The sequence below is a fragment of the Dendropsophus ebraccatus genome, chromosome 1 (genome assembly GCF_027789765.1).
Source record: "Dendropsophus ebraccatus isolate aDenEbr1 chromosome 1, aDenEbr1.pat, whole genome shotgun sequence".
NCBI classification, from domain to species: Eukaryota; Metazoa; Chordata; class Amphibia; order Anura; family Hylidae; genus Dendropsophus; species Dendropsophus ebraccatus.
The window spans coordinates 227,684,774-227,708,305 of NC_091454.1; the positions used below are offsets into that span (position 1 = coordinate 227,684,774).

A 23,532-nucleotide genomic window follows, 5' to 3' on the forward strand; every position below is an offset into this window, starting at 1 on the left:
AGACTCTAGAACTCACTGTCCCCATTCTACAAATAGAACTGAGCTGGATCCATTCTCTTTAGATAGGATACCCTTTCTCAGCTAGAGAGGAGATTCATGTCTTTGCAGGAGTCTCCCACCTTCCAGAACCCTTAACTGTCAGTAGAAGACATTAGTCACAATATACATTAGGTGTAAATAGGCATCACAAAGGGGAAAACATGGGAAAACAGATGTATAACACAATCCAAAAACAATGAAATTCTTGTAGTGTGTCCAACAACCAACAACCAAAGGTTGGCAGAAACCATGCAGTGTGGCACTATCTATCTATCTATCTATCTATCTATCTATCTATCTATCTATCTCCTATCTATCTATCTCCTATCTATCTATCTATCTATCTATCTATCTATCTATCTATCTATCTATCTATCTATCTATCTATCTCCTATCTATCTATCTATCTCCTATCTATCTATCTATCTATCTATCTATCTATCTCCTATCTATCTATCTATCTATCTATCTATCTATCTATCTATCTATCTATCTATCTATCTCCTATCTATCTACTGTATCTATGCTTAATGCAAAGTGATAACCTATGAATGGTTGTTTTGAATGCTGTGTTTAGCTCTTTATTCCTTAGACTGTATACAAAGGGGTTTAATAGTGGTGTCACTACTGTATAAAACAAGGAAAAATCGGCATTGATACTGGATGTTTGAGCTTTGTTAGGAAGGATATTAAGGCCAGCTAATGTGCCATAAAATATACACACTACAGTCAGGTGGGAGCTGCAGGTGGAGAAGACCTTACGTCTCCGGGTTAGCGACTCAATCTTCAATATAGAGGAAATAATACAGATATATGATGTAACTATGAGAATCACTGGAATGATAACCAAAGTGACGATGATCAGTGTAATCTGAAGCCGGAATATGGAGGTGTCAGAGCATGACAGCTGTAGGAGAGGTCGAAGGTCACAGAAGAAATGGTGGATGACATTGGGTCCACAGAAGTGAATCCGAGACACATTAGTGATTTTTACACATAATACTAAAAAGCTTAAAAACCAAGATAAAGAAGCCAGAACTATACAAGAGGTAAGGTTCATAATAGATGTGTAACGTAATGGGTTACAGATGGCCAAGTATCGATCGTAAGACATGACTGTTAGAAGAAGACATTCCGAGCAGAGAGCTATGGAGAAGCTAAAATATTGAGTAACACAACACGCAAAAGGCATCAGCCGCACCTCAACTAGTAGGAAATGGAGGGTATTGGGGACGATGGCCGATATGAGAATAATATCAGATATGGAGATTTGCGTCAGGAAGAAGTACATTGGGGTGTGGAGGGTCTTGCTGGTGGACACCAGGAGATTGATCATGACGTTCCCACATATTGTCACACAGTAGATCAATACCAGAAGAGTGAAGAGAATCATTCTGGAACTTTCAGTATTCGGGAATCCCATGAGGATGACTGTAGTTATTCTGCTGATGTTGCTTCCCTTTAGATGTATAATAAAAAGAGCATTATATGGATTAGTAACTCATCACACATAAGGCGCCCACCGCAGCTATGGTCAGGAGTCACAAGTCTTGTGAGGGTCACAACTATATAACTTCCTAGTATGTCAATTTTATACAGAAAACTAAGCAATATATGTGGTACAACATAGTTTACTAAATTTTCATGTCATGGTATAGTAGAGAGGAGTATGCGATGTGTTGTACTGGCATCGGCTCAGAAGAAGGAAGTCCTGTATGTACTACTGGCAATGGAGTGAATGAGACATGGCTGTGCACTATGGGGGGGGGATTCTCAGGGACTCTATAACAGCAATGAGAGCAGGAAAATCACCACTTTGAAGTGTAGTAAAAACATACAGGTACAGTTTTAAAAAAGAATTCTAAAAACATATTAAACATTTATACATAAAGAAGTATATCATAGATGCTACTCCTGGTAAAATAGTGGAAAAATTAGTTGAATGTGGACAAAAGTATAACCATAGAAGACTAATTTTTATGTTTTTTTTTATTTCCCTAATAATAATAATAATAATAATAATAATAATAATAATAATAATAATAATAATATTCTAGTGCTTCCTCTTCTTCTTCTTCTTCTTCTTCTTCTTGCTTCTTCTTCCTCTTCTTCTTTTTCTTATTCCTCTTCTTTTTTTTCTTTTTCTTCTTCTTTCTTCTTCTTCTTCTTCTTCTTCTTCTTCTTCTTCTTCTTCTTCTTCTTCTTCTTCTTCGAATGTTTAAATATTTTATTATTTTAAATCAAAAAGACAATAAACCAAGAATAAGAAATATTTTCAACCATTCATTGTATTTTTAGAGTATAAAAAATAGATGTACATCCTTTTGTCTGTTTCTCAGGATTCAGATGTTGGTAAAAAGAATCTTTGTTGATCTTCCCTATTCATTCTGCAAACAGTTAACACGTGTGGAAAATACTGCATCTTTGCATCAAACTATTTTTTCTAATTTCAAAATAGAAAAAAAATGTAGTTTTAGGCATTAAAAAACAAAGAAACAAAGAAACAAAGAAATAACTTACTTCAGAAATCAAAGTCTTTGGTTGGTGCATGGCTTCTGTATAGAATCTCTTCTTGCCTCACAGACAGGGCACAGGATGGATTCCTATAACACAGGGCACTATTAGGGAGCAGCTTATATATTAGTACAGTAGATAATAGAGACCCCAGAAGGATTTACAGACTGGCTCTTCTGTTCACCATAATATCCACAGGAGCCATTAGGGTAGACCTGTGGTCGCACATTATATCAATCTCAAAAGTATTCTCAAATTAAATACAATTATTATTATTTTTTTAACATACCTGTTTCTATTGAAGAATAAGCAAGAACAGTAATTATACCGGCATATAGATATCCCTATCAGATATAGGCTATGAGAGCAGTATATATACCAGCATATAGATATCCTATCAGATATAGGCTATGAGAGCAGTATATATATCAGCATATAGATATCCTATCAGATATAGGCTATGAGAGCAGTATACAGTACATACCGGCATATAGATATCCCTATCAGATATAGGCTATGAGAGCAGTATATATACTAGCATATAGATATCCTATCAGATATAGGCTATGAGAGCAGTATATATACCAGCATATAGATATCCTATCAGATATAGGCTATGAGAGCAGTATACAGTACATACCGGCATATAGATATCCCTATCAGATATAGGCTATGAGAGCAGTATATATACCAGCATATAGATATCCTATCACATATAGGCTATGAGAGCAGTATACAGTACATACCGGCATATAGATATCCCTATCAGATATAGGCTATGAGAGCAGTATATATACCAGCATATAGATATCCTATCACATATAGGCTATGAGAGCAGTACAGCCCAATGTTTTGCCTCCCGATTATCCTTGACTATTTTGCCTGACCTCTGACTCCATTTGCGCTTGTTGATTTTGTACTTTGTATTCCCGTTGTTGTGACCTGGCGACTATTCTTTATTGTGTCTGTCTGCATTTTGTGTCTCACCTGCCTAGGCTAGGGACAGTCGCACAGTTGCTCACTGCCAATCAGGGCAGACCGTGACAAGTAGGCAGGAACAGTGTGAAGGATTCAATGCAGGGTTCACTGTCTGTGTCCACCATCTTTGTCTGAGCGACCAGTCTTTACAGGACCTGTAAAAAAGTCCAGACTTTGCACAATCCATTTGTGGGTGGAATTGGATCAGAATGTGGGTCGCGAGCAATAACGGTGTGGTCATCTCTATGGATACCAAAAATTCTGGCAACAAATGGGTCCAGGTCAAGGCTTCGAGAAAGGTCAATTTGTACACTTTATTGAGGGAGGTTCTAAACAGATGGGGAAAGGGGGCTGCCCTGCACCCCTCTGCTTAGCAGGCACGCTGTTTCCCGGACACATTGCCACGTCCTTGCTGTTGCCCAGTGTCACTAGGCGATTCACACTGGGGTTTGTGAAGGTAAATTGATGTTGAATGGTAGTAACCGAAAGGAAATGGGAGGGAGGAAGAATTTACGTTATGACTAGCCAATAGTTAAAATAACGACAAGTAGGTTGAGACTACTAACTTGACAAGTACCCACTAGCCGAGCCACCTAGACTAGCGGGGGAGCTGGTTTTATTGTAGAGAGTAAGGGGGTTGAGCTATTAGTTATGTGAATCTCTGGCCTGTGATGCTTCCAAGAAGTGCGCAGTAAAAGGTAGACACTGAGCAAGAGCCAACAGAGCTGGGGGTGGTGGATAAAGACACCAAAAGAGGAGTGGGGCAAAGACCCTTGGTTTTAGGAGAAAACTATCAAACTAACTGGATAGCTTAAACTGGAACACCACAACATGAAACCCAGCCACACTGTATCGACACAACAAAAAAATAAAAGAGGGACACATAGGGGTTTATTGAGTCACACAGGGAGACTGAACTCCGGTGGTAGAAAAAAACATGGAATAAACAGCATAACACACATCAATATTACAGACGACATCCTGAATAATATTAAAGCGCTAGATTCTGCATTACATCGGGTCACAGGGGACAATTCACTAATCCATGAAGACAACAAATCAAATTGAAATTGAATTTAAAGCGGGTCAGGAATGGGGTGTTCAAGATAGTAGTGTACACAAAACAATACGAGCAGCCATGGGACGAGTCCAGAGTTAGGAGAAACTAAGATACTTGATGGGGCCATTGGTGGTGGGCATTCAGGTGCCATTATCTGGGCACTGTTCAGGACTACACATGCACAAAGCCTGGTATTATTGTACAATGGCTAGGTCCAGCGTAGCTATGCGGATCTTGTAACTGCTTCTTGTGCATGTGGAACATTAAGTCTCTTAGGGACCTAAAAATGCCATGGGATTTTACAATGCATGGAGCAACGTGAATGCTGGTAACTAGGGGAGGGACAAGAGGCTTTGGCTTCCAAAATCTCTCAGGTAAGGACGGGTTCACACTACGGAAATCTCGCGGAATTCCGTCAGCTGTCCACCCGCATGGGCACGCGCTTTTCCGTCATTTCACTTCTTTCAGCGTATAGCGGAATACGCTGGCCCATAGAATGGTGTCTATGGGGCCGGCGGAAAGGCGCCCAGATGTGCGGGCGGACAGCTGATGGAATTCCGCGGACATTGTCTGCGAGAATTCCGTAGTGTGAACCCGCCCTAAATCTGTGTCAATGCACCATAAGGCTTTGTTTGCACTTTGTTTGTGCTGCAGTAGCGGCCGGATGATCTTTACTGCTGCTGAATTTGGATGCAGGCGTATCCATGCGCGCTCGCATCGGAATTCCCAGCTGCACACAATGGAGTGTGTGGCCAGAGCACTTTGTAAGTTCTGTATTAATCATGACCGTTGTTACAACGGCCGCAATTACTACGGAACTTACATAGTGGGAACAAGTCTGTTTATTTTTTGTTACCCTTAGGGATACTCATGGGGTATAGGTCCAGGCTTCGCCCCACAGTATTCCATTCTTTAATACAAATACAAGTGGGCTTAAGTAAAAACAATAGAAAAGAACACATCATAGGGTGAGAATCCTCAGGGAAGGTCCAGTGAAAACCGCAATGAAAGGATTTATCTTCTGACGTTGAGCTTAGAAGACATCACCCAGCAGCACATCTAATTCAGAAATGTTACAGGTACAAGCCCACCCCCCTTTGCTTCAGGGCTCTGAGCCAAATCGATACCTGGCAGATGGATCAGAATTCAGAGCTCGATTTTGTAGTGATGATCGTCTCCCAAGGAGGATAAGTGAGAGGCAGATCGAGCAATGTCATTCATAAGGGCTCATAAAATCAATGCCTTCCGGGGTCAGAGGTCATTTTCCCAAGCCATGCATATAGATAGAGCCCACACTCCATTGCATTCTTTAATACGTACTGTACTGCATTACTGACTGATAAAGATATAAAGACAAACTAACAGATGTGGAATTCATTGTGCAAGTGTTGTACTAGCTTCTCTATGGCCTGCTTAATATCTTTATTCCTCAAGCTGTATATCATGGGGTTAACAAGCGGAGTTACGACTTTGTATAACAGGGAGACCAGTTTCTTGACAATTTCCTTATTCGGAAATAAATAGATATTAAGAAGTGACCCGTAATACAAGGAGACTACGGCCAGGTGAGAGCTGCAGGTGGAGAAGGTCTTCTGCCGCCCAGTCACCGAGGGGATCTGCAGGATGGTGCGGATTATATAGACATAGGAGACTATAATAACCAGGAAAGGACAAACTGCAAGAGGCAAAGCCAATAACTGGCCTTCCATCTTCACAATAAATGTATCCGAGCAGGAAAGTTCTAGTATGGGGTCTCTATCGCAGAAGAAATGGTCAATGACGTTGGGTCCACAGAACTGTAATTGACTCATTGTTACCGAAAACATTAAAATGATTAAAAAGACAAAAAGCCAAGAGAGAAGCATGGATTTTACACAAAATGGGAAGTTTATGACAGATGTATAGTGTAGAGGGTTACAGATGGCATGGTAGCGGTCATAGGACATCACCGTCAGGAGAAGACACTCCAGTGATTCTATGGCTACAAAACAATAAAACTGGATCAGGCAGCCGAGAAGAGACAGAGAACTTCCTTCATATAACACGACGCAGAGCATGATGGGTGTGATGGTGGTGGAGAGTAAAATATCTAAAGCAGAGAGCTGAGTGAGGAAGAAGTACATGGGGGAGTGGAGGGATCGGCTGGAGGACACCACCACAATGATCAGCAGGTTCCCGCCTATTGTCACACAATAAGTCAGAAGCATCAGGGGGAAGAAAAAGGTCTTTATACTCTGGAAATCTTGTAAACCCAAGAGAAAGATTTCAGTCACTGTGGTGATGTTATACGGCATAGTAATGAAGATGATGAAGATGATGAGAATTATTACCATCATCGCCAGAAAAAGGAGAAACATTCGGATAACAAAACTAAATTCTTGGATTGATGGGTTGTAGGAGAAGATATAGATACAGATTCCATCTAAAGGGAAAAATGACAAGAAAAAGTCAAATTCATATTAAAACCATACTGTATATAAAAGTAAAACGTTATATAGTGTAAGGTATTTAGTGTAAATCAATACCGGGGCTTCATGTTGTTTGGATATCTGGTGCATCCATCTGACTGTCTAATTTAAAGTCTACCCCAGTGGTGGAGGTCAGGGGTGAGACCCAGTACATTCCTAAACAGGCACTGGCTTACAACAAATTTTGCATATATAGTATCAAGTACAAGTACAATATATCTTAGCAGACAAAAATGCTTCCTTCCTTCTGTTTTTTAGGCTGTGCACAGAGACAGTACAGGATCTCCTCCTCTGTGTGCGCAGTGTATGGCAGACACTATAGGCGTTAGGCTCCTGGTATAATGGGAGAAGTATATAGCTAATTTATCTGGTATAATGGGAGAAGAAGCATATACTTTAGCTTATATACCTGGTATAATGGGAGAATATATCGCTAATATACCTGGTATAATGGGAGAATATATAGCTAATATACCTGGTATAATGGTAGAATATATAGCTAATATACCTGGTATAATGGGAGAATATATAGCTAATATACCTGGTATAATGGGAGAATATATAGCTAATATACCTGGTATAATGGAAGAATATATAGCTAATATACCTGGTATAATGGGAGAATATATAGCTAATATACCTGGTATAATGGGAGAATATATAGCTAATATACCTGATATAATGGGAGAATATATAGCTAATATACCTGATATAATGGGAGAATATATAGCTAATATACCTGATATAATGGGAGAATATATAGCTAATATACCTGGTATAATGGGAGAATATATAGCTAATATACCTGGTATAATGGGAGAATATATAGCTAATATACCTGGTATAATGGAAGAAGAAGCATATACACACTATCTAATATACCTGGTATGTACTAATAAAATCTTGCTTGGTTAACGAGTTACAATTTTTTTAAAATTATTGTCTTGTCCGGGCATTCCCTCTATATTCTCTCTTACCATAAATATTGTACAAAAAAATAAAATAATAATAATAATAATAATAATAATAATAATAATAATTTATTTTCGTCCCACCCTTTGATGTGGATTATAGTGAAAGTGTTGGACGTTCTGTGCACACGTCTATCTTTATCTCTATATTATAGTTCAGTCAATATCAAAATAATCCAAAAAGAGCCATAGATTCCATGGAAAGTGCCGGCTGGGTTCTCCTTCCCTCGGTTTCTCAGTATTTCTTCTCTATGGAATGGAACATCTTCTTGTGTAATGTTACCGGGTGGCGGTGTGCACCTTTTATAGAAGACACTGTAATAACACCATCGTATAAGAAGAAGCCCCCGAGATTTATTTCTTCTCCTCTGAAGGGATTGATTTATTTGTTTTCTTACAGATAATTTGATAAATTACACTAATAGGTTCATAAGAGAGTTATCAGATGGTTAATTGTCCTGTATTGTTTTCTTATATGCCCAGGGATAACTTAAAGGGAACCTGTCCCCTAACAATACTATGTAATCTATCAGCATCGTGTTATAGAGCAGGAAGAGCTGAGCAGATTGATATATATCTTTGTGGGAAAAGATTCTGTCACTTTCAGTGTCCTTGGATGATAGGACCGCCCACTGGACTCCTAAGATGGAAAGATCATAGGTTTCAATTAGTAAATGACACATTATACTGCATCATTCCCCACAACATTATATATCAATCTGCTCAGCTTCTCCTGCTCTAAAACAAGGTGCTGATTAGTGATGAGCGAGTACTAAAATGCTCGGGTGCTCGTTACTCGAAACAAATATCTCCCGATACTCGAGTGCTCGTTTCGAGTAACGAACCCCATTGAAGTCAATGGGAGACTCAAGCATTTTTGCAGGGGACCCAGGTTCGGTAGAGGGAAGGTTGTGTGAAAACCTGTCAACTAGAGATGAGCGAACCTGGAGCATGCTCGAGTCGATCCGAACCCGAACTTTCGACATTTGAGTAGCGGTGGCTGCTGAAGTTGGATAAAGCCCTAAGGATATGTGGAAAACATGGATAGAGTCATTGGCTGTATCTATGTTTTCCAGACAACCTTAGAGCTTTAAATCTCCTATTTATCGATCTATCTATCTATTATCTAAGTATCTAATAATGCTATATGCTTCTGCAGAAGTTTCTTTTTTTCTTGTCTTGATCCGGAGTTCCCATTTAAGAAAAAAAAAAAAAGAAAATATTAAATTAAGAAAAAAGTACAATATATCTATACATGGTGTCTTAGTAAGGGGTGGTGTGATACATCATAGTGTAAACGTTTGGGGGGAAAAGCACACATCCTTCTAAACCATCAAAGTGGTAAAAGTGAACACAAACTTTGCAATCAAACAACAACAGCCAATAAAAATCGTTCTATGAAGTGAGAGTTACCCTCCCCTTTAAAGCATTAACAGCATTAACAAACTATTGACTGTGGTGGTGTGTATCCTAAACTTCATTTTTGTCAACTCCATTTTCTCACTCTCCTCCTCACTTTGAGTTACATCCATGACAACAACCTCACTGTCTGACAACCGGGTCTCATCGTCATCATCAGACACCTCTTCCAACCCCGCTTGCAAGTCCCCACTCTCATCACCCACTGACTGTGGGAGCTGCATAGTTTGGGCATCAGGACAGATCGACGGCTCCGGTTGTTCAGACTCAGGGAAGGGTCCAGAAAAGAGTTCCTGGGAGCATGGTGGTGGTGGTGGATCTGAATCCCTTCTTTCCCTGGAGGGGCCAGGCTGTGGGGAAGGAGGCTGAGCTAATGGAGCAAGGGTTCCACTCCCTTGGGTAGCGTGGGTGGACTGCGTGGAAGACTGTGTGGTGGATAAGTTACTGGACACATTATCGGCTATCCACGTGATCACCTGTTCACACTGCTGCGGTTTCAATATCGGTCTACCTTGAGACCCCGTAAGTTGGGCAAAGAAGCTAGGTAGTGCACTTGATGCCTCTCGACCGGGGGTGGTGAGGTCCCGGCCCCGGCTAGACCAAAAAAATAAAATAAAATAGCTGGCTGGTTGGCGGGGTGCAATCAGCGGGCCCCCAGCAACCAGTCCCGCTCCTCCGCAGACGTAGTGTGATGTCAGAGCATGGCACTGAGGACACAGAGAACAATACAGTCTTCTTAAGAGGCCCCGCAATTTGAATGAATACATTTTCAATCCTTTAAAGAATCTCTAAGAGACGGCAAGTCCGTTAGCCTGTGTATTAAAAAGACCTGGTCAATCCTGCTTTCAAAAAGGCTACTACAACATCCAAGGAAGGTAGAAGGTGCATAATCTAGCCGGATTATGGCTAGATTTAGCCTCACACCCTCATGCAGTTGTGCGTGAGAGGCATCTCTTTGGAGGTAGGGACGAAGAATAACAATACAGTCTTCTTAAGAGGCCTCGAGCTAAAAAATGAAAGGATGGCAGAGAACACCCGCAAGTTGACATCCACAGATTATATGGGCCAAAATGGACAACACAAGGATGCTAAATTAGGATCCACCATTATCACTGTCTGTTCTTTTGAACAGTGGCGTGTATCTTGGAAATACAATAGATGACCACACAGCCCTGCAAAATTGCACCTGAATTGAAGTCGATTTGATTTTAAAATTTAAATTGAAGGTTAAATTGAAAACATAAAGTGGCCATTACCGGCCTTTAGATGAGGCAGGCGTGGAACCTCACAAGAATTAGGCCTGACACAGTAGAGTAAGAGTAAAAAAAATAAATAAATAAAACAGCTGGCTGGTTGGCGGCCCCCGGCAACCAGTCCCGCTCCTCCGCAGACGTAGTGTGACGTCAGAGCATGGAAGTGAGGACTCAGAGAACCATTAAAAGTGAGGTAGCAAGTGAGCCTCCCAAAAATTAGGCCTGACACAGCATGGCGGTGAGGACACAGAGTTTCATTAAAGCAGAGTTAGCATTTGAACCAACCCGAAATTTAGCCTGACACAGCATGACGGTGAGAACACATGGAACCATTCAAACACTAGTAGCATATGGACCACCCAAAAACTTAGCCTGACACCACAGAACCAGACCAAGATGGACAATACAATTATGGCTAGATTTAGCCTCACACCCACATGAAGTTGTGCGTGAGAGGCATATCTTTGGAGGTAGGGACGAAAAATACCAATACAGTCTTCTTAAGAGGAATTTGATTTGAACTTTCAATCCTTTAAAGAGTCTCTAAGAGAGGGCAAGTGTCTATTAAAAAGACCTGGTCAATCCTGCCTTCGAAAAGGCTACAACATCCAAGGAAGGTAGACGGTACTGTTGAAAGGCCCGGTCAATCCCGCCTACAACAACATCCAAGGAAGGATAGAAGCTACTGGTGAAAGGCCTGGTCAATCCTGCCTTCAAAACGGCTACAACTTCCAAAAAAGGTAGAAGGTACTGGTGAAAGGATGGCAGAGGACACCCCTAAGATAAGATGACATCCACAGATAATATGGTTCGAAATGGACAAGACAAGGAAGGTAAATTGAATTTGACTATGAATTTGACTCTAGCAGTTGGGGTAACATTCCCTGCATCATGTGACTCCCCACTTCTCAGCCCCCACCATTGTTTTGAGTTTGAATTTGACTTTGAATTTGACAGTAGCAGTTGGGGTTAGTTTAACTGGTTGGCATGCGGAAATGCGCACAGATGCTGTGCACCTTGGTGAGCAAATCAGCAACATTGGGGTAAGTTTAAAGGAACCGCAGCAACACTAGGTTGAAGGCGTAGACCAGGCATGGTACATGTGTGAGGCTGCCGAGTTGAAAAGTTGCCACCAGGTTCCGCCCCTTGTCACACGCAACCAAGCTCACTGCTTATTACACACGAACCTGGGATGCCAGTTAAGGCCCAGCAGTAGTCAACATGGAGGCAAGGCCAAGCACACCAGTAGTCAACATGGATGCCAGTTAGGGCCCAGGAAAAAAGAGGCAAGGGCAGGCACAGTATTAGTCAACATGGATGCCAGTTAAGGCCCAGCAAAAAGGAGGCAAGGGCATGCACAGCAGTAGTCAACATGTATGCCAGTTAAGGCCCAGCAAAAAGGAGGCAAGGGCAGGCACACCAGTAGTCAACATGGATGCCAGAGGTAGGCATATGGACCACAAAGCATTTGGTACAAAATGGACAAAACAAGGATGCTAAATTAGGGACGCCAGTAAAGGCCCAGCAGTAGTCAACATGGATGCCAATTAAGGCCCAGCAACAAGGAGTCAAGGGCAGGCACAGCAGTAGTCAACATGGATGCCAGTTAAGGCCCAGGAAAAAGGAGGCAAGGGCAGGCACAGCAGTAGTCTACATGGATGCTAGTTAAGGCCCAGCAACAAGGAGGCAAGGGCAGGCACACCAGTAGTCAACATGGATGCCAGTTAAGGCCCAGTAAAAAGGAGGCAAGGGCAGGCACACCAGTAGTCAACATGGATGCTAGTTAAGGCCCAGCAAAAAGGAGGCAAGGGCAGGCACAGCAGTAGTCAACATGGATGCCAGTTAAGGCCCAGCAACAAGGAGGCAAGGGCAGGCACACCAGTAGTCAACATGGATGCCAGTTAAGGCCCAGCAACACGGAGGCAAGGAAAGGCACACCAGTAGTCAACATGGATGCCAGTTAAGGCCCAGCAACAAGGAGGCAAGGGCAGGCACACCAGTAGTCAACATGGATGGCAGTTAAGGCCCAGCAAAAAGGAGGCAAGGGCAGGCACAGCAGTAGTCAACATGGATGCCAGTTAAGGCCCAGAAACAAGGAGGCAAGGGCAGGCACAGCAGTAGTCAACATGGATGCCAGTTAAGGCCCAGCAAAAAAAGAGGCAAGGGCAGGCACACCAGTAGTCAACATGGATGCCAGTTAAGGCCCAGCCAAAAGGAGGCAAGGGCAGGCATAGCAGTAGTTAACATTGATTCCAGTTAAGGCTCCACCGCTCCTCCCCCCGCTCTTTGGCCCACAGAACTATGTCCTCTGGCACTAGTGGTGTCAGATGGGAAGTACATTTTCAGCTTCTGCACCAGGGCCAGTTGATATAGACTCACTCTCATACTGCGTTCCTCGTCAGGAATGAGAGTGGACAAGTTCTGTTTGTACCGAGGGTCCTGGAGGGTGAACACCCAGTAATCTGTGTTTTCAAAAAAAAATTTAAACCAAGGGTCACGGGAAAGACACCCTAATATAAAGTCAGCCATGTGCGCCAGGGTCCCAACACGCAAGAACTCCCTCTCCTCACTAGCCTTAATTTCCTCCTTCTCCTCCTCCTCCTCCACCACCAATTCATCCTCTTCAGGCCATCCACGCTCAACAACTAAGCATTGAGCATGGGTACCCTCTTCAGTGACGGCACCAGTCTGCTCCTCTTCCTTCTCTTCTTTATCCCCCTCATCCTCTACTGGTGTTGAGAAACTGAGCTGTTGTGAGTCTGTGAGCTGGCAGTTGCAAGCGCCTTTGCACTGCCCTAAGGGTGGCAGCATCCGTGATTGACTTGTGGAAATGCGCACAGATGCGCCGCACCTTGGTGAGCAAGTTAGCCAAATTGGGTTAGGTCTTAAGAAACCGCTGCAACATTAGGTTGAACACGTGGGCCAGCAGTGAAGTTCTATGCAGGATGTACTACAAATCCCAGCAATACAGTGTAGTACCCACTAGTTTTGGGGGGGCTGTATGGTACAATCCGGCTAGGCCAGCTGTCAGTCACCATCAAGGGTACACCTGATGCCTCTTGACCGGGGGTGGTGAGGCCCCGGCCACGGCTAGACAAGAAAAAATAAAATAAAACAGCTGGCTGGTTGTCGGGGGCGCGATCGGTGAGCCCCTGGCAACCAGTCCCGCTCCTGTAGCAGTTGGGGTAACATTCCCTGCATAATGTGACTCACCACCCCTCCCCCCACCGCTTTTTTTAATTTAGAAATTGACTTTGATCATTGAGGATCTGGCAATTGTCTCACCATTACAAATGAGTGAGGAAGCAAGTGAGGCTCCCCAAAACTAGGCCAGACACTGCATGGCATTCAGCACACAGAGAGCCATTACAAGTGAGTGAGGAAGAAACTGAGCCCACCCAAAAATTGGAGTGAGTCCAGGGGCTGGGATATGTAGTGGACATGAACCCGGGTGCTGACAGCTAACTGGCTAGGCCTGCTCTCACCCACCACTCACCATCAAGAGTACACATGATGCCTCTCAACCGAGGGTGGTGAGGCCCCGGCCACGGCTAGACAAAAAAAAATAATAATAATAAAAGAGCAGGCTGGTTGGCGGGGGCTGAGATCGGCGGGCCCCCGGCAACCAGTCCTGCTCCTCCGCAGATGTACTGTAGTGTGACGTCAGAGCATGGCAGTAAGGACACAGAGAACCATTAGAATTGATACAGAAGCAATACCCTGTAGTGCCCACAAGTTTGGGGGGGGGGGGGGGGAGCTTGACGGTTAAATTTGTTATTGACATAAACTATACACACTATGACACCCCCTTCAACATCAGCAGTGAAGTAGTTGTATGCAGGATGTACTATAAATCCCAGCAATACCGTGTAATATAGCTGCACCACCAGCCCCAAAATAAAAAAGGAGTACACTGAGCACTTCTTAGGGGTCTGTATGCAACACCTAATGCCCCCTTTCTGCCAGCAGCCGATCACCACAGTGTGCTGGTGAAATCGTGGCAGCAGCACTGCAACTCCCAGCCAGCAGTCTGTAGTAATAGTATTAATAAAAGCTTTTAAGCCCTGAAAAGGGCTGTGTGTTTGTATTGCTAGTATATACCCTGCCTACTGGAACGCTATATCCTACACTGACACTCTCCCTGACCAGCAGCAGCTCTCTCCCTGATCTCTCACAGCATGCGTCTGAAGCGAGCACTGCCGGCGGCGAGCTTTATATGGCAGGGTCATCTGATCTGGCCAACCAATCGCTGCTATCGACATGGGGAAACTATTTGAGGGGCTTATAAGGGACTACATCCAGGAATATGTAGTGGCTAATAGTATTATAAGTGATAACCAGCATGGTTTTACTAAGGACAGAAGCTGTCAAACCAACCTAATATGTTTCTAAGAAGAGGTAAGTAGAAGCCTGGATGGCGGCGCGGCTGTGGATATCGTGTACCTGGATTTTGCTAAAGCGTTTGACACAGTTCCTCATGGACGTCTGATGGGTAAGTTAAAGTCTATCGGTTTGAAAAATTTAATGTGTAACTGGATTGAAAACTGGCTTAATAATCGTACCCAGAGAGTGGTGGTCAATGATTCCTACTCCGAATGGTCCCTGGTAATAAGTGGTGTACCCCAAGGGTCAGTACTGGGCCCTCTTCTGTTTAACTTGTTTATTAATGATATTGAGAATGGAATTAACAGCAATGTTTCTATCTTTGCAGATGACACCAAGCTTTGTAGTACAGTACAGTCTATGGAGGATGTGCAGATGTTACAGGATGTGTAGTACAGTACAGTCTATGGAGGATGTGCAGATGTTACAGGCTTTGTAGTACAGTACAGTCTATGGAGGATGTGCAGATGTTACAGGCTTTGTAGTACAGTACAGTCTATGGAGGATGTGCAGATGTTACAGGATGTGTAGTACAGTACAGTCTATGGAGGATGTGCAGATGTTACAGGCTTTGTAGTACAGTACAGTCTATGGAGGATGTGCAGATGTTACAGGATGACTTAGACACACTGAGTGTTTGGGCGTCCACTTGGCAAATGAGGTTCAATGTGGATAAATGTAAAGTTATGCACCTGGGTACTAATAACCCGCATGCATCATATGTCCTGGGGGGAGTTACTCTGGGAGAGTCGCTGATAGAGAAGGATCTGGGTGTACGTGTAGATAATAGACTACAGAACAGCGCACAATGTCAGTCAGCTGCTTCTAAGGCCAGCAGGATATTGTCATGTATTAAAACAGGCATGGACTCTCGGGACAGGGATATAATATTACCGCTTTATAAAGCTTTGGTGCGGCCTCATCTGGAGTCGCCGTCCAGTTTTGGAACCCGATTCATAGAAAGGACGTTCTAGAGCTGGAGAGGGTACAAAGACGGGCAACTAAACTAATAAGGGGAATGGAGCATCTTAGTTATGAGGAGAGATTAATAGAATTACATTTGTTTAGTCTGGAGAAGAGACGTTTAAGGGGAGATATGATTAACTTATTTAAATATATAAATGGCCCCTACAAGAAATATGGGGAAAAGATGTTCCAGGTAAAACCCCCTCAAAGGACAAGAGGGCACTGCCTCCGCCTGGAGAGACAAGGGGGCGCTGCCTCCACCCGGAGAAACAAGGGGGCGCTGCCTCCACCCAGAGAGACAAGGGGGCGCTGCCTCCACCCAGAGAGACAAGGGGGCGCTGCCTCCACCCAGAGAGACAAGGGGGCGCTGCCTCCACCCTGAGAGACAAGGGGGCTCTGCCTCCACCCAGAGAGACAAGGGGGCGCTGCCTCCACCCAGAGAGACAAGGGGGCGCTGCCTCCACCCAGAGAGACAAGGGGGCGCTGCCTCCACCCAGGGAGACAAGAGGGCACTGCCTCCACCCAGAGAGACAAGGGGGCGCTGCCTCCACCCAGAGAGACAAGGGGGCGCTGCCTCCACCCAGAGAGACAAGGGGGCGCTGCCTCCGCCTGGAGAGACAAGGGGGCGCTGCCTCCACCCGGAGAGACAAGGGGGCGCTGCCTCCACCCAGAGAGACAAGGGGGCGCTGCCTCCGCCTGGAGAGACAAGGGGGCGCTGCCTCCGCCTGGAGAGACAAGGGGGCACTGCCTCCACCCAGAGAGACAAGGGGGTGCTGCCTCCACCCGGAGAGACAAGGGGGTGCTGCCTCCACCTGGAGAGACAAGCGGGCACTGCCTCCACCTGGAGAGACAAGGGGGCACTGCCTCCGCCCAGAGAGACAAGGGGGCGCTGCCTCCGCCTGGAGAAAGAAAGGTTCAATCTCCGGAGGCGACAAGCCTTCTTTACCATGAGAACTGTGAATCTGTGGAACAGTCTACCACAGGATCTGGTCACAGCAAAAACAGTAGAGGGCTTCAAAACCGGCCTAGACAAGTTCTTAGAGCAAATTAATATAAATGCATATGTATAGAACCTATCACCCCTCCCCCTTCCCTTTATGTATAGAACCTATCACCCCTCCCCCTTCCCTGTATCCATCCCCTCCTTGGTTGAACTTCATGGACATGTGTCTTTTTTTCAACCGTATTAACTATGTAACTATGTATGGGTCTCCTGCATGTTTATTGGCTGAGAAATAGCGCCCAAACTTACAGGAAACGGATGATGAGAGGTATCGCGAGATGCTTGTCCGAGTAACAACTGAGTGGCTGCTGAACTTGGATAAAGCCCTAAGGTTGTCTGGAAAACATGGATGGGAGGGATTGGGTGGGAGTGGGGGGATGACTTGCGCTTCAGTTTTGGCAATCACGTATCTGGCAAATAAATTGTCTACCACGGATCTTATCATTGGCGACTTTTGTTGATGACAATGAAACAAAGGACAGGTTGAGAACTGGGTTTAATCAGTATTTCCGTGGTTTGCCTCATGGGGGATAATACTTTTAACTATTTTTTATCTATGCAATGTTTCACAAGCACGGAGCAACATTCGCTTTTCTACCTGATTCCTTAGCAGCGGTGTTGTGGAGCCACTGTGTCAGTGACTGTGCTGGTGCCCATTTTGAATCCTCACACATTGAGGCTATGTTCCCACTATGTAAGAGACCGGCCGTTCTGTGACACGGCCGGGTCACGGAACACCCAGTCTCTGCCCGGATCATTCCAGCTGGTACTCAAGTACCGGCCGGATAATCTTTCCAGCCGCAGGGTTCTGATGCAGGCGCATCAGCGAACGCCCGCATCAGAAACTCCCACAGCACACAAAGAAGGAAGCGGCCGGAGCCGCTCGCTTCATTGTGTGAACTGACAGTGTTTCCTACGGCCGCAATTCAGCCGCAGAAAACTGACATGTCAGTTATTTGGGGCGCCACACGGGATCCCGGCCGGAGTGTATACGATGTGTATACGCTCCAGCCGGGATCCCATAGAACATAAGGCAATGTTCTACTGCACAGAAAGTACGGCCTTTATTGCCGATGGCAACAACGGCTGTACTTTTACGTAGTGTGAACATAGCCTGAAGGTTGTTGAAATCTTGCGGAGGGATTTCTCCTTCTCCCTTCCTTCTCATCTTCAGTGGTGGCTCCTGAAACCGGCTGTGTGTACGCTTGACCTGACAGAGTGAGGAATCTTCTAGCCCACAGCGGAATTAGCAGCGATCGCCATCTGTTTCCCTTTAAGAGAAGGTCCTGACTGGAGTATAGGGGTATTTGCAGAGAATGGTTGTGAGGGAGTTTTGTCTATGTTTCAGGGTAATCTATGGATAGAAGTTGCCTACTACTTTTTGGCCACAAGATGGCACTAAATATTTCTTTTTGCAGCAAGCACAATGAATGACACTAAAAGGGTTAACTGATATGTGACACTTGTAAATGCGTGGAAGGAAGTTTGCTAGCAGCCCCCCGGACCTCTGGGCCTAACACAATCCCTTCTAGAAGTTTCCTTCCAGTTCTGCCCTATCAGGTACTGAGGTACCTCAGGTTGGTGGAGAAAGTCATGTGCTCCGTATAACCCTGTATCAGAGTAGAGAAGGAGTGTATGCTATTAGGCTTCTTTCAACCTGTTTCTGCACACTGGGGCATGGCCTGCTAAACTACTAAAGGGGCAACTACCATAGATGAGGGGATTTCACTTTGTGGGAAATTTTTGCTTTCAAGTGTCTCAAGTCTCATGAGTCCTGCAGAGGTACTATCCACAAAGTGGTTGGAGAAGTGCAACTAGCCAAGGTACCCTGTTGCCTCCTTCTCAGTTTCTTCAGCATAAGAAGCTATCTCTGCCCAGTTGTCTCTGCTCCAGCTTTAGCCGTGAGTAAAGGTTATTCCTCACATTCAATCCAAGCCAAGGTTGTCAGAATTCCCCCTACAGATTGGCATGCGTACTTTGACAGGCACCCCCATGCATTCACCATATACTGTATCATCCACACACCCATAAAATAGCACCCCCCACACCTATCATATATTTTTACAGGAAACAGATCACTGATCTCAAGGAGACCAGCCAAAGATAACACTGCCGGTTGCTGGTTAAAGTGCTCAATGCAGTGAAATCCTAGGTGCATTGCTCCCTGGGAAATAGAAATATGCAAAAGCCAGTGGAGCCTCATTTTAGAGTCTTGAAACACAGGACAAGCCAGATATCTCTCCGGGAAGGACGCAGCCAAGGGGCAGCTCCTGTAGGGAAACCACCAAAACCACCATATTAAGCGGCCCTATAAGTCAGTGTAATGACAAGGGAATAACCAAGGCCAAGTGTCCATCCACAGACAGCTGCCCCGTGGTGTTACCCCTCATCAGTGTGGAGCAGGATTCTGGCTAGGTGCGAGCAATGTCTAGTAGAGCCATAAGAGAAACAGATTGCTGATCTAAGGAAGACCAGCCAAAGACAATACTGTCAGCTGCTGGTTAAAGCACTCAATGCAGTGAAATTCTAGGTGCATTGCTCCCTGGGAATCCAAAGAGAAGATGGAGACCGCACTTCCAAAAAGAATTCACACTTTATTCACACCAGATGCAACGTTTCGGCTCAATGTGTAGCCTTTCTCAAGCAGTGATACAAAATGCTCAAAGAGCTCAGTATACATACATGTGTGCATGATTGTAGTTCATCAAACAATTAATTCATAAAGATATAAACAAAGTGAATAAAAAGTGATCTAAAATCGTGTAGAATTCCAAACTCATAAGGATATACAGGCAAAGTGAAAAGAAGTCCTAATCTGATAATTTACAGCAATGACCATGTTAGGAGTAATGTGAAACAACAAGAAATGACATAATTAGGTGTTATACAAACAGCTGTGCGGCAAATGATAAACAAACAAGTAATACATACATCACACCAAAGCAGGGAATCCACATGGAGGTGGCGTGTCCGGGAACGCCGGCGTCGCCCGCTGATGACGTCACCCACGGAGCATGGTGTCTGGATCACCTAGTTCCGAATCACGTGACCTGGGTGTGTCACATGATCGGTGTGATCACAGGCGCATGCGTCGGGCGGTCCCCAAGCTGACAGCGGCGCGGGCATGCCCATAACAGCCCCAGAGTCTGACGCCGCCATAAATAAATGTAAGGTAGAACAACCAAAAGTGATGGGGCTGGATAAAGTACAAATAAATATGAATATAAATAAGGGAGGAGGACCAGTACCAAAGGGAGAGGGGCTGGATTGCGTCCAGAATTTGTCATAGGGGCTTAGAGAGTATAACAGCAGGCCAACACAGGGCACTTGGGTGTCACAGGATAACCAAGGCACCGAGGTCACCAGTGTCCTGAGTACCCACCCCGTCATCCACAGGAGCTGCAAAGAAGCTGGGCAAGTAACATGGCCACATCTGTTTCCTCATATTGGCACCACACAGACATCTTAGCAAAGACGCCAGCCTCAACCTGTATTCAGTACCTCGGGTCCATCCACCCGGGATAAAAGGGGCATGTAAAATAGCTATATAAGCGACCCAGTTTTTTGTCAGTGTGTATGGGTGTTTATATTAAACCTTTTTCTTTTCACATTTGAGTTGCTTTCACTATATATGTTCACCAACATGGGTCGCTTATATAGCTATTTTACATGCCCCTTTTATCCCGGGTGGATGGACCCGAGGTACTGAATACAGGTTGAGGCTGGCGTCTTTGCTAAGATGTCTGTGTGGTGCCAATATGAGGAAACAGATGTGGCCATGTTACTTGCCCAGCTTCTTTGCAGCTCCTGTGTATGACGGGGTGGGTACTCAGGACACTGGTGACCTCGGTGCCTTGGTTATCGTGTGACACCCAAGTGCCCTGTGTTGGCCTGCTGTTATACTCTCTAAGCCCCTATGACAAATTCTGGACGCAATCCAGCCCCTCTCCCTTTGGTACTGGTCCTCCTCCCTTATTTATATTTATATTTATTTGTACTTTATCCAGCCCCATCACTTTTGGTTGTTCTACCTTACATTTATTTTTCACATCAATGCTGTAAATCTGCAACTCTTATCATTCTGCGTGATATGCTTATCCATACATACAATGACAATCGCTGTAAGGGCAACTTTCCCTTTTCTTATATGGCAGCGTCAGACTCTGGGGCTGTTATGGGCATGCCCGCGCCGCTGTCAGCTTGGGGACCGCCCGACGCATGCGCCTGTGATCACACCGATCATGTGACACACCCAGGTCACGTGATTCGGAACTAGGTGATCCGGACACCATGCTCCGTGGGTGACGTCATCAGCGGGCGACGCCGGCGTTCCCGGACACGCCACCTCCATGTGGATTCCCTGCTTTGGTGTGATGTATGTATTACTTGTTTGTTTATCATTTGCCGCACAGCTGTTTGTATAACACCTAATCATCTCACTGATTGTTGTTTCACATTACTCCTAACATGGTCATTGCTGTAAATTATCAGATTAGGATTTCTTTTCACTTTGCCTGTATATCCTTATGAGTTTGGAACTCTACACGATTTTAGATCATATGTTCATAGTTTATATCTATGAATTAATTGTTTGATGAACTGCAATCATGCACACATGTATATATACTGAGCTCTTTGAGCATTTTTTATCACTGCTTGAGAAAGGCTACACATTGAGCCGAAACGTTGCATCTGGTGTGAATAAAGTGTGAATTCTTTTTGGAAGTGCGGTCTCCATCTTCTCTTTGGATATCCAATACGAACCTGGGTCCGCTTCGGTGAGACGTGCACCCGCACACTGCATTTTTTTCTAGTGCTGCTGAACATATTTTTGAATTGATTATTGCTCCCTGGGAAGAGATATCTGGCTAGTCCCGTATTTCTAGACTCTTAAATGAGGCTCCCCAGACTCTCTTTTTTGCATATTTGTGTTTCCCAGGGAGCAAGGCACCTAGGATTTCACTGTATTGAGCGGCTGCTGACAGTGTTATCTTTGGCTGGTCTCCCTGAGATCAGTGATCAGTTTCCCATATTACTCTACTAGGCATTGCTTCCACTTAGCTAGAATCCTGCTCCACACTGATGAGGGGCAACACCCCGAAACAGCTGTATGTGGATGGATACCTGGCCTGGGATAATTTGATACTTTCGGATCATGTCGGGGCTGTGGGGGACATGTCAGTTTTGTAAACTTTCCTGTCCTCCTCCCCCGATGCTACCATATCTTGGTCTGCCAATTCTGCTCTTCTGCCAGTGTTTTGGAAACATGTATGACCTCTGCCTGCCCTGACCTGGATCTCTCCAATAGTGTTATATGAACTCTGCCTGCCCTGACCTGGATCTCTCCTATTGTGTTATATGAACTCTGCCTGCCCTGACCTGGATCTCTCCTATTGTGTTATATGAACTTTGTCTGCCCAGACCTGGATCTCTCCGATTGTGTTATATGAACTCTGCCTGCCCTGACCTGGATCTCTCCTATTGTGTTATATGAACTCTGCCTGCCCTGACCTGGATCTCTCCGGTAGTGTTGTATGAATTCTGCCTGCCCTGACCTGGATCTCTCCGATAGTGTTGTATGAACTCTGCCTGCCCTGACCTGGATCTCTCCGATTGTGTTATATGAACTCTGCCTGCCCTGACCTGGATCTCTCCAATAGTGTTGTATGAACTCTGCCTGCCCTGACCTGGATCTCTCCGATAGTGTTGTATGAACTCTGCCTGCCCTGACCTGGATCTCTCCAATAGTGTTGTATGAACTCTGCCTGCCCTGACCTGGATCTCTCCAATTGTGTTGTATGAACTCTGCCTGCCCTGACCTGGATCTCTCCAATAGTGTTGTATGAACTCTGCCTGCCCTGACCCGGATCTCTCCAATAGTGTTGTATGAACTCTGCCTGCCCTGACCTGTATCTCTCCGATTGTGTTATATGAACTCTGCCTGCCCTGACCTGGATCTCTCCAATAGTGTTGTATGAACTCTGCCTGCCCTGACCCGGATCTCTCCAATAGTGTTGTATGAACTCTGCCTGCCCTGACCTGGATGTCTTTAATAGTGTTGTATGAACTCTGCCTGCCCTGACCTGGATCTCTCCGATTGTGTTATATGAACTCTGCCTGCCCTGACCTGGATCTCTCCAATAGTGTTGTATGAACTCTGCCTGCCCTGACCCGGATCTCTCCAATAGTGTTGTATGAACTCTGCCTGCCCTGACCTGGATGTCTTTAATAGTGTTATATGAACTCTGCCTGCCCTGACCTGTATCTCTCCGATTGTGTTATATGAACTCTGCCTGCCCTGACCTGGATCTCTCCTATATAAAGATAAGCAAGAACTAAAATGCTTGAATGTCTGTTACTCAAGTCGAGTATTTTCTGATGCTCCACTGCTCAGTTTGAGTAACAAACCCCATTACATTCAGTGGGAGACTCGTGTATCTTTTCAGGGGTCTCCTATGCGACAGAGGGGAGGGTGTCT

At 44.9% G+C, this 23,532-nt stretch overlaps 1 protein-coding gene across 1 annotated transcript; it reads right to left on the bottom strand.

Annotated features, from left to right (window-relative positions):
- Positions 1-5,949: 5,949 nt before the first annotated feature.
- LOC138786040 (olfactory receptor 5P64-like) lies at positions 5,950-13,513 on the bottom strand. Its single transcript, XM_069962685.1, has 4 exons — positions 13,369-13,513; positions 13,041-13,164; positions 9,961-10,043; positions 5,950-7,013 (listed from the first exon to the last, which is right to left on the bottom strand). Exons 1-4 carry the CDS (start codon positions 13,511-13,513, stop codon positions 5,950-5,952), a joined length of 1,416 nt encoding a protein of 471 aa, XP_069818786.1.
- Positions 13,514-23,532: the final 10,019 nt, after the last annotated feature.